This window comes from Vanessa cardui, chromosome 14 (assembly GCF_905220365.1).
Source record: "Vanessa cardui chromosome 14, ilVanCard2.1, whole genome shotgun sequence".
NCBI classification, from domain to species: domain Eukaryota; kingdom Metazoa; phylum Arthropoda; class Insecta; order Lepidoptera; family Nymphalidae; genus Vanessa; species Vanessa cardui.
The window spans coordinates 6,698,875-6,715,632 of NC_061136.1; the positions used below are offsets into that span (position 1 = coordinate 6,698,875).

Consider the following 16,758-nt stretch of genomic DNA (forward strand, 5'->3'; position numbering starts at 1 on the left):
CTTTTATAAATTATAATCCCATAGATGACAATTGAAATAAAATGTTATATTGAAATAGGTTCCAGCCCTTAAGGTTGTCTGGAAGAGATAGCTACTAAGCATTGAAACCGCCTTATTGTGCACCTTTGCCCTTAGCACACATTATGTGCTATATTAATAGCATTACTCCTTTAAAAACTTGCCTTATTCGTTGACCAAAGATCCTATTGGCTATACGTCTTCACTCGTTAAGGGAATTTAATATTACTCAAAGCATACATTGCACTTGATTAATGGCCAGGCTCCAAGTTTTTCCATTGCAATTGACATACATTATATAATGCTCCGGAAAATATATTTTTACCGAACATTTAAGGTATCTTGTTCAGATGCATGACCATCGTGCTCATTAGCACGAAAGTGATATTGAAATCATATGTATAAAATTAATAAGGATACTAAACCAAAATACAAATTATTGAAGTAGGCCTTTACAGGCACTTTTGACTAAGAGAGGCCACCACTGGTTCGGAATGCAGACTTTACAGATAAGAACCGGCAAGAAAACTTTTCAACATTTTAAAAATGTATTACTTAACTAACATAACTTTATATGTTATTTAAATACGATTATAACATATTAATAATAGTATATGATTAATAAAAAAACAAGTATTACATATTTAACTAAGCTAAAAATTACTAACCCAATATACATATAGCGATGATTGAATCAAAAATCAATTATACATCTACATATATAAAGAAAATATCCTTAGCATGTATAAGCAATAATGTATAAGCATAAATGTAAAGTGTCTTAGTTTCGGTTTATGTTTTGTTACTTTAAACACTTCCTGCGGGATATTGTTAACATCGTAGGAATTCTCACAATATATTAGCGACAAAGTTTATTTACAATATCAATGATCACTTTGATATAACGGATGACAAACATTGTATGTACACGAGGTGTAAGGATAAACTTATAAAGATATATATAAAGAACAATTTTCCGACTCCACAAAGCCAATAAGTCCTTCTTGGGGCAAGATATTCTATTCTATACTAAATTTTCAGAGATGTTTTTAACTTTCAAGACATTTCTTAAAACATTAATAAACGTAAAATATTATTTAACACTTAGATTGATAACGTAGATAATAAAACACATTTTATTTAACATAATATATACAAATCTTGCAAAAGTGTGACTACTGAATTTCCTGCCAGTTCTGCCAGTTCAGTCTTCTAGGTAGAATCTATATTCTAAGCCGTTTACTTAAAATAGTTAAGTAAAATGACAATTCCAAAGTGCTTATAAAAGCTTACATGAATAAAGTTTACTTTGATTTTGAATTTTAATATTTGAGACTCTGCTCCTTTGCTGTAGAAAACTACATAATTTTGATCAATATGAATGTAAGTGTCCCGGATTTTCATCTTCTCGATTATCGTAAATCAATTTTAAGCTTTGAAAATGTATACCTAATTTTAAATCCGTATAATTCACATTTAAATTCTGAATATTTGTTTAAATCTGTAAAAGTGGTTCGTATAATTAAAACACACCTTATTTTATTTAAATTCCATTTTTAAATGGTAAACCTCTAATTACGCGTTTACCCCACATGTAGAGGGAGTTATATGTGAGACGCACGGCTGTTAACTGCGCCAGAACAGCCACTAAAAACCAGAAGTATCCACTCCGTCCCTTCAAGAGGCATCACGGGATCTCTTGTACATGCTATTGTCCCCGACGGATGGCCTACCCATGTAGGCCTCTAAACATCACAGAAGGACATAATTCTTTGCTTTACCAAGTGAATATGTCGAGTAGGTTATACGGACAGTGTAATTGACACGTATACATACATATTTTTTTAATTTATTATTTTTTCAGAACCTTCCATTTCGGTGTTTCATCTTCAAAATGTTTCATGCCAGTCACATACATATGTGCGTCAAATGAATTCTTAATTAAAAAAATACAAAAATAAATGTAATTATTCAATGCATCTGCTTAACTGGTTTTTTTTTTCACACAGGATTACTTGTTTTCTAAAAGAAAGATAGCAATGCGCAATAAAATATTAAATATTTCATATGTAAAAGGAAATTTGAACCAGCAATGGGAATCTTTCTTTGTCCTTTCCTCTACCAACCGAATGGGACAAAGACAAAACACCAACTTCCGTAAGATGAATGAAGATTGCGACTTTATATCAATGTGTGCCCCATATTCTTGAGGACACATTTTATCTCAAAGTGAAACAATATGTCTTCTTACATTTTTGCATTTTTATATTCTCCTTATATTTGGCTATAACACAACCAAAAATGATTATGTATTCAGTTTTGCGTGTACTTCATCACGAATCAAGGTTTGACCAGCTAATAGACGAAAAAATTCAAAATTTTAAATTAATTTTAATCTCAGGAAATAACGGGTAATTACGACATGCACATTGAGAAATGTATGAATATCAACAAAAAAATAATTTCTTTGAATATTATAAATGTGTATTAAATTCACAAACTTTAGTTACAATTTAGTTAATTAATAATTTTTATACGACGTAACTTCAACTTTCACTCAAAATTGTCCGACTATAATATATAGAAATTAAACGTCCTTATGTAACAAATGTTTATTTGTTGATTTTTTCAAAAAGCGCTGAACCTCTTTCAATAAATCTTATATGGAAACACTTCTGAAGCATGATATACCAAACAATAACATAACAAAAGAAATGTTTAATGAACCTATACTTCTCTTCATAAAAGCTACGAAGAGGAGTATAAATCCATATATTAAAAACATTTTATTAACTTTGCCGTTTTGTAGATTCAAATAGTTTGTAAAAAAACATTGGTAAAAAAAGCATATTATTCGATACTAGATTTTATAAATAAGCGTGGAGTTAATACCTGTTGACTTCCAATCAGGATATTTTAATATAAATAATTGTATTTAACTAACATTACTTTGTATTTAAAGAAATTTTTATTACTTTTATATTTAAATAAATAGAAATTAACATTTTTTTTATATATGGTAAATTACTGTAAAATAATGTATGTAAATAGTAAATACATATCTATTTTAATATTTTTTCTATACTTTAAAATTCAAAGTATATTTTTTTTTAATTTATGAATATACAAAAAAAAGAATTTATCTGCTAGAAAACCGTCTAAGGTGACACTTAAATTATGTTTATAATAATTCATATAAGCCCATCCCATTTAATAAAAACATGCTTTATTTCTAAAAGTGATTTTATCCTTCAAAAGTTTCTCGAACATTTTTACAATACAATTTGAGCCAATACATATGAAAGCATATATACGTCCATTTTGTTTGGCCGTTATTGAGCACCTAAACTGCATTCTGCATAAATATCAACGACCAAAATCCATTAAACAAATTAAAATGTATCGAGCAATGCCTTCCAACTTGTTCATGCAGATTCCTCTGTGTCTCATGTAGCGTAAAAGAATTGTAGCTATGAAATTTAGTTCTTATATACAATAAAATTTTTTTTTTTTTTTTTCTTTTTTTTTTTTTTTGTGGGTAGGTGCATGTGACAAGTCAAAGTGTGACTACTGAATTTCCTGCCAGTTCTGCCAGTTCAGTCTTCTAGGTAGAATCTATATTCTAAGCCGTTTACTTAAAATAGTTAAGTAAAATGACAATTCCAAAGTGCTTATAAAAGCTTACATGAATAAAGTTTACTTTGATTTTGAATTTTAATATTTGAGACTCTGCTCCTTTGCTGTAGAAAACTACATAATTTTGATCAATATGAATGTAAGTGTCCCGGATTTTCATCTTCTCGATTATCGTAAATCAATTTTAAGCTTTGAAAATGTATACCTAATTTTAAATCCGTATAATTCACATTTAAATTCTGAATATTTGTTTAAATCTGTAAAAGTGGTTCGTATAATTAAAACACACCTTATTTTATTTAAATTCCATTTTTAAATGGTAAACCTCTAATTACGCGTTTACCCCACATGTAGAGGGAGTTATATGTGAGACGCACGGCTGTTAACTGCGCCAGAACAGCCACTAAAAACCAGAAGTATCCACTCCGTCCCTTCAAGAGGCATCACGGGATCTCTTGTACATGCTATTGTCCCCGACGGATGGCCTACCCATGTAGGCCTCTAAACATCACAGAAGGACATAATTCTTTGCTTTACCAAGTGAATATGTCGAGTAGGTTATACGGACAGTGTAATTGACACGTATACATACATATTTTTTTAATTTATTATTTTTTCAGAACCTTCCATTTCGGTGTTTCATCTTCAAAATGTTTCATGCCAGTCACATACATATGTGCGTCAAATGAATTCTTAATTAAAAAAATACAAAAATAAATGTAATTATTCAATGCATCTGCTTAACTGGTTTTTTTTTTCACACAGGATTACTTGTTTTCTAAAAGAAAGATAGCAATGCGCAATAAAATATTAAATATTTCATATGTAAAAGGAAATTTGAACCAGCAATGGGAATCTTTCTTTGTCCTTTCCTCTACCAACCGAATGGGACAAAGACAAAACACCAACTTCCGTAAGATGAATGAAGATTGCGACTTTATATCAATGTGTGCCCCATATTCTTGAGGACACATTTTATCTCAAAGTGAAACAATATGTCTTCTTACATTTTTGCATTTTTATATTCTCCTTATATTTGGCTATAACACAACCAAAAATGATTATGTATTCAGTTTTGCGTGTACTTCATCACGAATCAAGGTTTGACCAGCTAATAGACGAAAAAATTCAAAATTTTAAATTAATTTTAATCTCAGGAAATAACGGGTAATTACGACATGCACATTGAGAAATGTATGAATATCAACAAAAAAATAATTTCTTTGAATATTATAAATGTGTATTAATTTCACAAACTTTAGTTACAATTTAGTTAATTAATAATTTTTATACGACGTAACTTCAACTTTCACTCAAAATTGTCCGACTATAATATATAGAAATTAAACGTCCTTATGTAACAAATGTTTATTTGTTGATTTTTTCAAAAAGCGCTGAACCTCTTTCAATAAATCTTATATGGAAACACTTCTGAAGCATGATATACCAAACAATAACATAACAAAAGAAATGTTTAATGAACCTATACTTCTCTTCATAAAAGCTACGAAGAGGAGTATAAATCCATATATTAAAAACATTTTATTAACTTTGCCGTTTTGTAGATTCAAATAGTTTGTAAAAAAACATTGGTAAAAAAAGCATATTATTCGATACTAGATTTTATAAATAAGCGTGGAGTTAATACCTGTTGACTTCCAATCAGGATATTTTAATATAAATAATTGTATTTAACTAACATTACTTTGTATTTAAAGAAATTTTTATTACTTTTATATTTAAATAAATAGAAATTAACATTTTTTTTATATATGGTAAATTACTGTAAAATAATGTATGTAAATAGTAAATACATATCTATTTTAATATTTTTTCTATACTTTAAAATTCAAAGTATATTTTTTTTTAATTTATGAATATACAAAAAAAAGAATTTATCTGCTAGAAAACCGTCTAAGGTGACACTTAAATTATGTTTATAATAATTCATATAAGCCCATCCCATTTAATAAAAACATGCTTTATTTCTAAAAGTGATTTTATCCTTCAAAAGTTTCTCGAACATTTTTACAATACAATTTGAGCCAATACATATGAAAGCATATATACGTCCATTTTGTTTGGCCGTTATTGAGCACCTAAACTGCATTCTGCATAAATATCAACGACCAAAATCCATTAAACAAATTAAAATGTATCGAGCAATGCCTTCCAACTTGTTCATGCAGATTCCTCTGTGTCTCATGTAGCGTAAAAGAATTGTAGCTATGAAATTTAGTTCTTATATACAATAAAATTTTTTTTTTTTTTTTTTTTTTTTTTTTTTTTTTTTTTTTTTTTTTTTCTTTTTTTTTTTTTTGTGGGTAGGTGCATGTGACAAGTCACAAGAAATTTGCTCCAATTAAAATAATTTATAAATCATTTATTAAACATTAAAATCAAAAATAGTATGTACATTTAAAATCACTAACCTCCCAGCTGTCCTCTCATATAATTTGTTTACAAACATTCTACAATAATATATACAACACAAGTGCCACATCACAACATAACCTAATACAAATATAATAATATAGAAGAACACTATGGATTCACTTAAAAAGTCGTTACTGGAATTAACTGAGACTTTTAACACACGCATGGCAGAATTTCAAAAAGATCTGAAAGCAGTCTCACCCGCTACAAGTCCAACGTCAAATATAAATGCACAGTTCCTGACATTCCGAACATTCGTCTTGTCTGCCCTCGAGAGTCTCCAGGTACAGGTTGAGTTGCTTACAAGGCAGCAAGATGAATTTGAGATGAGATCCCGGAGGAAAATAATTTTAATTCACGGTGTGCCCGAAGAAAAAAAGGAAAATACTTCTTCGCTTGTTACAAAAATACTGTCTGAGCATTTCAAATTTTCACAGTTTTCTCCTTCTGACTACACCCGCTGCCATCGTCTCGGATCCTCTGCTGGTAACAAACCACGTGCAATTCTTGTCAGGTTTAATGAAGCGTCACTGCGTGATAAGCTCTGGTCTTCTAAGACAAGTTTGAAAGGTACAGGAATAACATTATCTGAGTTCCTCACTAAGACCCGGCATGAAGCATTTGTACTGGCACGAAGACTTTTTGGAATTAGGCAGTGCTGGACAAAAGACGGCTGCATAATTGTGTTAGATGCCGAGGGATCCCGTCATCGTGTGGTGTCGGTGTCGGAAGTAAATGCTATACAGCGTCCATTGGAAGATACTTCTGAACCATCCACGGTACCGGCGAGCTCAGCAACTATCCCAAAAGGCAGTAAGGTGCCTTCGTATACTACGAGACCCAAAAGGGTCGTCAAGAAGTAAGGCTCTTCACAATACATAGTTTTATTACATCGATCTTTCATCATTCTTTGCTTTTAAAGTGTATTAGTTTTACACTATTTCACAATAGTTAATTAATTACTTCAGTTCAGTACAATTCAATATTTCAATTCTTCATTTAGATAGTTAAATAATAGTATTTATGTTTAAACTTCGAAATATATTTTTTATAAAAATACCGCACTTAGCGTTAGGTTTACCTACTGTCACACTAATTGACATTTGACGCTAATGGTCAATTGGTCATAGATTATGTAATCATTTAACTACTACAATATTGTCATTTAGTGAAACAAAGAAAGTGAGCTTATTTATTTTTTTTTTTTTTAGATAGATATAAATTTTTTCTATCTTCGTTCAGTATAGAATTTTATAAAGAACTTTTTTTTTTTTTTTTATTATACATTTTTCTTAGATATATTATTAACTTTTCTTTATGTTTTTGTTTTGTATTTTTGTATACTATGTTTTTTTTTTTAAGATGTTGTGTGTGGGTTTCCCCTTTGTTTGTAAACAATTATTGTTAAAAATTAATATTATTACTATGTTTTAAAGCTGGTGGGTTGTGAAACACAGTTTTTGAAAACTCCATATCTATTATTATTATTATTATTTTTTAATTCTGTTTTCTATTATATTTATTTATTTATTTTTATTTATTAATATTTATACATTATAAGTATTTTCTTATATATTGTTTTTATTTAATTTAATCATATATTCATTTATATATTACTGTCTCAGTTATGTCTATATCAAATAGTAGTATACAGAGTGACCAGTTTTTGTCCTTTTCGTCCGATGATGACTCGAGTAGCAATGCAAGTTACCACAGTACAAGTTTCGTTCCATTAAATGTAACACTTAATTCTCATTTCTCCACTCTTGGGAAAAATTTTAATGTACTTCATATCAACGCCCAAAGTATTCCGGCTCATTACCCAGACATGCTTGCATCTTTTGAATCAAGAAACATACATGCAATTTTAATTTCAGAATCTTGGCTTAAGCCTTGTCTGCCCTCCACGTCTTACTCCTTGCCTGGGTTTCATCTCATCCGCAACGACCGCATTGGCAGGGGAGGTGGTGGAGTCGCGATTTATCTCCGTTCATATATTCCTTTTAAAATTTTAAATTCGTCGATTCAGCCCCCTCCCCCTGATGCGGCCGAACATCTGCTTTTAGAAGTCGTGCTATCCCATAGTAAAATCTTGCTCGGTGTTTTTTATAGCCCTTCTCTCCTTATCAACTATTTCTCTGCATTTGAAAGTTTATTAGAGACTCTAACCCCATTATATAGTCAAACTATAATAATGGGTGATTTTAACACCTGTTTACTCAAGAATGACAATCGCTCTAACAAACTCGTGTCTATAATTGAAGCCTGCGATTTACACATTTTACCTCTTTCCGCTACTCACAAACTACCGAACTGTATGCCATCCCTTTTAGACCTTATAATAGTTTCCTCACCTGATCTTGTTTGTAAATATGGCCAGTTGCCTGCAGACTCTTTTTCATACCATGATTTAATTTATCTATCGTATAAAATACGCCCTCCTAAGTCCAAACCACGAATACTTCTCCAACGTAATTTTGGTGGAATGGATGTTACCCGTCTTTGTGATGATGCATGTCAAATTGACTGGAGTGCTGTTACAGCTGCAGAAAATATTGATTCCAAAGTTTACATCTTTAACGCACTATTAACACAGTTATACGATATCCATGCACCGATTAAACCGGTAAAAATAAAACACTTACCTGCACCATGGCTAACGGATTCCTTAAAAACGTTAATTGCCAAGAAAAGCTACGCCAAATCATTATACAAATCTGACAAATCCGAAACTAATGCTCGTAAGTATAAGAAAATAAGAAATCGCTGCAATACATTGTGTAGGGATGCACAACGACGCCACATTCATAAATCTGTCGAAAACGGCGACACTGCCCGTACATGGAAGTTCCTTGAAACGATAGGAGTTGGAAAATCCTCGAAAAAGTTATCCTTAAATAACATTGATATAGAAAGCTTAAATGCACATTTCTCATCTTCGGGCAACTCTTTAGATATCGTCCAAAAAGCTACTACTTTAAATTCCATATCATCTTTTCCAACTTCTAATTTTCCTCCGTTTACTTTTAATCAATTCACTGAATGTGATGTTAAAAAGAATATACTGTCAATTGCCTCTAATGCCGTCGGTAGTGATTGTATTAGTCGTAATATGATCATACCCATCCTTGACATTATCACTCCTATCATTACCCATATCCTTAATTATTCCATTTCCTCAGGCGACTATCCCACATCTTGGAAAGATGCTCAAATTATTCCTCTCCCAAAAAAATCCAATCCAACAACATACTCTGATTATCGTCCAATTTCTATCCTTCCATTTCTATCAAAAATTTTAGAAAAATTGGTTTACCAACAATTAAACACATTCCTTAATAAAAACAATCTCCTTGATCCTTTCCAGTCCGGATTTCGCAGTGGTCATAGTACGACTACTGCACTAATAAAAATTACCGATGACATTCGTTTGGGTATGGACAGTAAGCAACTTACAGTATTGACCTTACTAGATTTTAGTAACGCCTTTAATAACGTTGACTTCGATATATTACTGGAGCTGCTACGTTCTATTAACATATCTCCATCAGTAATTGATTGGTTCCGCAATTACCTGCATGGACGCCGGCATCGGATTAAGGTTGATGATACCTTATCAACTTGGCGTAATGTCTGTGCAGGGGTTCCACAAGGAGGCGTGTTGTCACCATTACTCTTTTCTATCTTCATTAATACTATCACTCACAATATATCTTCTCTCTATCACATGTATGCAGACGATGTACAAATCTATACACAGTCAATTCTCGAAGATTTACCGTCTGCCATTGCTCGTATTAATGATGACTTATCTAAACTGGACTTATCTAACTGTTATTTAAACTGGAGCAATTCTTACGGTATAAAAGTCAATCCAAATAAATGCCAGACTATTGTCATTGGCTCGCCAAACTTGGTCTCGAGAGTTGACTGGGTTAACTTACCAGCCATTACATTTGACGGAGTCAGAATACCCTACAGTCAGTGTGTTAAAAATCTGGGAGTGTATTTGGATAGAACGCTATCGTGGTCTTGCCAACTGCAAGAGGTTAGTAGAAAAACTTTTGCAGCTATGAGCTCGTTGCGACGACTGCGGTACTTTCTTCCCATTCCTACCAAAACTATGTTGGCTCAATCCCTACTTCTCCCAATTCTTGATTATGCTGATGCATGTTATCTCAACCTAACTGAAGACCAACTTAATAAACTTGAGAGACTTCAAAACATCGCCATACGGTTTATATTTGGTTTACGCAAATATGACCATGTATCAGAATTTCGTCATCAACTCAAGTGGTTACCTATTCGCCTTCGCCGGAATTTACATACTCTTTCGCTTCTGTACTGTGTGTTATTTATGCCGAATTTACCTACCTACCTACAAGAAAGATTTCATTATCTGGGGACTTCTAGTAAGTTCCTAAGATCACAAGATAACTTAACACTTAGAATTCCATCTCACTCTACAAAATTTTATAAAAAATCTTTCACTGTAAAAGCTGTACAATTATGGAATGCCTTGCCTCTGTGTATTAAACAAGCAAAAAATCTATCAATTTTTAAAAAGCTTGTGAAAGACCATTTCCTGGCATTGTCTTATGGTGACAATACTTTTAATATTTGATATAGCATTTTGAATGTATGTATGTAAGTATGTATGTATGTATGTATGTATGTATGTATGTATGTATGTATGTATGTATGTATGTATCTATGTATGTATGTAAGTATGTAAGTAAGTATATATTTATATATTTTTGTATGAATATGTGTATGTATATTATATGATAATTATTATTTAATATAGGTACATTAAACATTATATATATAACATGTGACACCACCCTTCACTGAAATGAAGACTGTGTTTTTAAGCCCATAAGGTTGTCTGGTAGAAATCGCTACCTAGCGATAAGACCGCCTTATTGTGCATCTCATTTTATTTTCTATATATTTCATTTTTATTGTTAAATTACTCTGTTACTGTGGTGTACAATAAAGTATATATTATTATTATTATTATTAATAAAAATACGGTTTAAATTTGTCTTTACTATCTATAATAAATAGGCATAAGCCCGCATGGTGCGGTTAATCATACTGAATGTACTTGCAGGTATTATTTACGTGGCTCTGAATTCCAACTGCGCTCGTTAAAGGTGCTTGCAAACACCGCCTGTCTAAACAACACTAAATACCGTTTAATTATAAGTAATGTTTGAATAGAGGACAAAGATGATAATAATTAAACCATAATAATCATGATTTATGCTTTCTGACCCGTTGCGGGTAATTTCCTATGTTAAAATATCCTTATTATTTCGTTGTTCGAAATTTGATATTTCTTTAACCGTCAATTAATGTTGAAGAAAACGGGATCAAATAACTGCAAGCACTGCTGAGTTTTCATAATCTGTGTTTATAGTTCTTTTCTTGCTCGACGGTGAAGGAATATGCCGTGTGGAAATCTTCACGTTTCGGACTAAAAATGCCCCGTGCGTATCCATCAAACCGCAGTATAAAAAGTTTGGGACTAAACTCCTCATTCCTCAAATGGAGAGGATACCTTTGGGCCCGACATACAATCTTTGATTATACTCACGTACCTAGTATATTTTTCATAGTGGACACTTCACCTATATAAAGTGCCTGTATTATTGAAGTGAGCCGATAGCCGGAAGAAGCCGGCGGACCCGACTGGATGCGGCCGGAAACTTTCCTAGACCTTGGGAGAGGCCTATAGCCATTAAGTTTTACTTTAAAATGACATACAAAAAAAATACCTTAACAACATTTTATGTTTAATTGTTATTATTTTTGGAATTGTTGTCCCGCTTTTAATCAAGCAAAAATTAATACAAAAAATCTTCTTTCATCATATATCAAGTACAAGTCATATAGGAGTTGTTGGATTATATATTTATGATATTGTTTCACATACTGTGTTTGAGTTTACAACGTTTGGAATAGGAAAAGCGACATTATGAATTAGTCTTAAATTAGGATCCTAGGAAAACCAGATTATATGTTACTTCTTAGGGATGTAGTTCAGTTTGAAATTTCAATGTAACCATGTCTGCCTGAGAACATTCCATGCAGAAAACATGAATGAATTACGTGTCCGTGATCTCGGCTTCGTTGATTTATGAATTTCGTTTCAGTTGAAACAAGTGTATTCAAGGTTTTTTCTTTTTCAAGCTAAATGGCATAACGAGCATCTCGGCTTGATAATGAAACAGCGGGGATTACAGTTGCATAAAGAATGGCTGCTGCAAAATTGAAATCGCAAACTTTTTAATTTAGCGAAACGCTATATTTCCTGCATTTTTCTCTATTTAGTTTCTTTTGAAGAAGGTGCGATAAATGAAACTCCGATAGCTTACGTAATTTATTAAACGTTGCTTTTTTATCTCATATTTTAATAAACTTGCATTCTAGTAACATAAAAACAAGATATTTTAATTTAAAAATGTTTTTATCCTTCTCACATTATATTGTCCATATTATTGTACAATAATATATTATCTAAATATTAATTTTGAGGGACATTATTTTTCATATTAAAAGATTTTTTTCTTTCTGCACTGAGTAATTCTTTTACAGAACAGACGATTGAAATCTATGGAGTTATTCTGTAAGAATAAAGTCGTAATCCATCCCAAAACAAATCAAGAATCAAAAAGTAATATCACGGTTACATACATCAGAATAGCATGTAAGTCGATTTTCAACATTTCACGGGTGAGGTACGAAATGAGTTTTTACAGAATACCAATGCTCCTTTAAATTTGCTATGAACAAAGCCCAACTGGCTCATCTGATGCTCTTTTGTACTGCATCCCAATTGCACGTGTGTATAGATTGGGCACACGGTGAAATGTTGCTTTCATTCGAAGAAAAAATTCGTAGCACGCGTGCTGTAAATGGTATGGTTAACAAAAGAAATGTCAGGATATAAATAAAACAAGCTATATTACTTCTTTTATTATTTGTTATATTTCTTCAAGTTAACAGGTATGGTATATTCAGTTTGAATAAAGAACTAATTATTTTAAAATATACTGCAATCCTATTTTAAGGTTTAAATCATCGGAAAATAAATTTTAAGATTATTTTAATTTTTTTTATAAAAAATATATGAGCATTCGCCAAACGATCTATTCGTCTGTACTGCGTACACAAGTTTTAATTATTACAAAAAAAAAACATCAATATGAGTCAATATCATAATTTGTTTTAAATATTTCGGTTGACGTAATCGAACACCCACACAGAAAAAAAAAATCACACAGTACACAGAGAGAGAACACAATGTCATTTTCGTAATGGCCTTCCGAAGATTAGTCCTGGTTATAATTAGCTGAAAATAAATTAACATATTACATTTCAAATATTGTATTAAATATAATTCTTGTTTTCCTTTTGCCATATTTAATCAGATTAACTCTCAACTACGTTCAAAGCCAAGTCAGATTAAAATCGTGAATACCAACGCCAGAAGCGCACGACTTTAAGTCTGCGACGGCCAGTGCAACGTACCGTTGCTGCTTATTTGAAATTATTTGTTCGGAAACATTTTGAAAACATTCGTTAAAAGATATTTAGAAGCGCTTTTTAACCTTTATTGTTTATTTCTTGTTAAGACTCATTTCACTTAGTCCATACGTATTTTAAATCTTTAAAACCCATAAAATCAGCAACCCCAAAGCAGTCTATAGCACGTACCTATATATCAGAAAAGAGTATGGTCATTTGTCTAATATACAGTAGACAGATATACAAACATAACATAAAAAATAAAAATAAGTTTGTTTTGATTAAATTTTATGTTAAAAATAACACTCGAATGTTATTTTAGAAACAAATACTTTACTCCAGAAGGATGTATTAACTTTGCAAAATCATATAACCTTACACTACAAAGACAATAAATCCAAATATCAACGTTAATTCAACTATTCGTTATTCCGTACAAGCTTTTACAAAATTATCAAAATTTAATATATCCTCATGCAAAATTCAAGTTGTAATTACTCGATAGAGCAATAGGTGCCGCAGGACCCTCTTTTATATTAAGTCAATTTCCAAAACTGAAAACCATCTCTGTAATAAATAATAAGCCCATAGTACCGTTGCCGCATGAAAATACAACAAATTAACAAATACGCTTTCTTATTAAAATCTTAAAAAGGATGGAAGCCAGACACTTACTTATTTACAGTAAAAAACCGAAAGAACCTCAGTTATTTCTGTATATATAAATGGAAGATAATGGAACAACAGATGACAAGTAAAACAAAAAAAAAAAACGAGTTTACGAGTTAAGAAAGAGTTTTACGAGACAACATACAAAAATAGATGGGTGATGACCAGAGCCGGATTTAAAGGTGGCCCCCGGGCCACAAAGCAGTGGGGGCCCTAGACAAACAGAAGCGTGAACAACCTAATAATTATATTATCATGAATTAATTACTTTTTTTATAGCAATTAGTAAGCTATAAGTTATTTACTTGTATCGGTAACTTTTAAAATATTAAATAATATCATTATTATAATATGACTATATCTCGGTATTTGTTAACTTGCTGAAAACTGTGGCTCCCACTAATGTGGAGGTCCCAGGGCAGTTGCCCCGGTTGCCCTCCCCAAAATACGGCCCTGGTGATGACGATTGTAGTTTGTACATTATAAAGACATTCACTCAACAAATGTCGATCACCATTTGTTGCCAGAATGAGTTCTACTTGGAACAGTTGGTGAACCGTTGATTTTCGAAATATGAAGGGATAACATCCGATATAATTATGTCTGTTATTAAAATTAAAAAGTGCTTATTATTTTTAAATTTAGAATTTATATTGGAATGTAATTTATTTCAATTGAAGTCGTAACTTATATTTATAGGTAAAACCGCGTGCGATGATTTGTATTGTATTCTTACATGAAACGGTGCATTTTAATGAATATTTACCTCGGTCCGCATTCGACTCGTTACAGCCGTAATGAGAAGTAAATGTTGGCTTATCATACAGTTTCGTAAACACAATTATCTTCAATGTACGACTATTTACAAAACATTGTTTATGATGTACAATTAACAATAATTTCCAAGTATTTTTATGTAATAATTCATTCGTCTGTGTTTGTCGAATTGACAACAAAGCCTAGCTCAAACACATGCAATTGATAAATTTGTTTATTGAAATAAAAATTTAAAACATCTAAAAATATATTTACGCTCTTTAAAAAAGAACTTAGCAATTTACAACACTAATAATATTGATATCAAGTCTAATCTCCTTTGGACCCATACTAAATTCAAAGCATAATTAATAATTGAAATCGCAATCGAAGTTGAAAATATAGTTTGTGTGTATTATGCATTCAGATCTTTACCTTTTTTTGAACTCAGTTAAAATATCAACTGCTCAAAAAAGTCATGTCATTACTACCAAAATGAATATTTCATATGCAGAAGAAAAATGACTGAAGTCGCGAATGTGATCATGAATTACCATACGCTTTATTGTATGAATAATATATGTACATATATAGATAACCTTTTAATAAAGAACAACTTCTGATTTTGCTTAAGCTGTAAGTTGCAAGCTATTTTCTACTAAAACGAATCGATTACTAAAAGCTCATATTGTACAACTTAAAAGGTAAATATTTGAGTGATCTTTGATAAAAGAAATACATATCGATAAATGGAGCAAGCCTTTGGAAGCTAACAGTCAGTATCGATTGCAAGTGAAACATCTCAACGCTAATCTTATTGAAACTGTTTGCCATTCCAGAATATGGCGCGGTCTAGGAAACTTTCCACATTTCAAAAATAATTTGCATATAGTCTGCAAGGCAATATTTCCGCTGCGGACCGCATTTGAATATTGCTGACAACAGGAAGAAAAAGATCTATCTCAATTTGATGCTTCGGATAGGGCAAACTGCAAAATATGGTGCACGCCTTCCGCAGTATGGAACAAATGCGATGAAAGCTAATATATTTCTTCTTAAACTTAAAATTAGTTGTGTAGTAATATTTCTTTATCATTTTATTTCCTGCCCTTTGTGAATTAAATAACATATAAGTAAACATTTTATATTTATTTAAAAAAATGGAATATTCTTTGTTTTTTAAATATATTTATTATATTTCGATAAATATGTAAGTAGATATGTATATTTAAATGTGGTGGTAATTTTTGTCGTTGAAATGACTTTATATTAAAATCATACTAAAATATAATTTTGTGTAACTATTTATAATCAAAAACTTGATATTTTCACACAATAGAGTAAAAATATTTTCCAATTTATGAATTTTATATTATTTCTTAAAACTTTATCAAAGGGTGTCATCTATACTTATAATAAATCTGTAGGGATGTCAATTCTGTACATGAAATATTTTTCCAAAATAACTATCAGAGGTTGAAAAGGGGTCGATACTGATGGCAAAAATGCAATCAGTAAAATTTTTGTCTGTCTGTCTGTCTGTCCGTATAACCGTTATAGAAACAAAAACTACACGACGGATTTTAACGAAACTTGGTACAATTATTTTTCATACTCCTGAGCTGGTTATAGTATACTTTTCATCACGCTACAATCAATAGGAGCAGAGCAGTGACGGGAAATGTTGGAAAAACGGGAGAAGTTACT

At 31.2% G+C, this 16,758-nt stretch overlaps 1 protein-coding gene across 1 annotated transcript; it reads left to right on the forward strand.

The window, feature by feature from the left end:
- Nucleotides 1-6,200: 6,200 nt before the first annotated feature.
- On the forward strand, nt 6,201-6,953 carry LOC124535395. Its single transcript, XM_047111603.1, has one exon. It carries the CDS (start codon nt 6,201-6,203, stop codon nt 6,951-6,953), a length of 753 nt encoding a protein of 250 aa, XP_046967559.1.
- Nucleotides 6,954-16,758: the final 9,805 nt, after the last annotated feature.

Bases quoted from the DNA above. Each gene is read 5' to 3' on its own strand.
- LOC124535395 (XM_047111603.1), top strand. From the start codon at position 6,201: ATGGATTCACTTAAAAAGTCGTTACTGGAATTAACTGAGACTTTTAAC.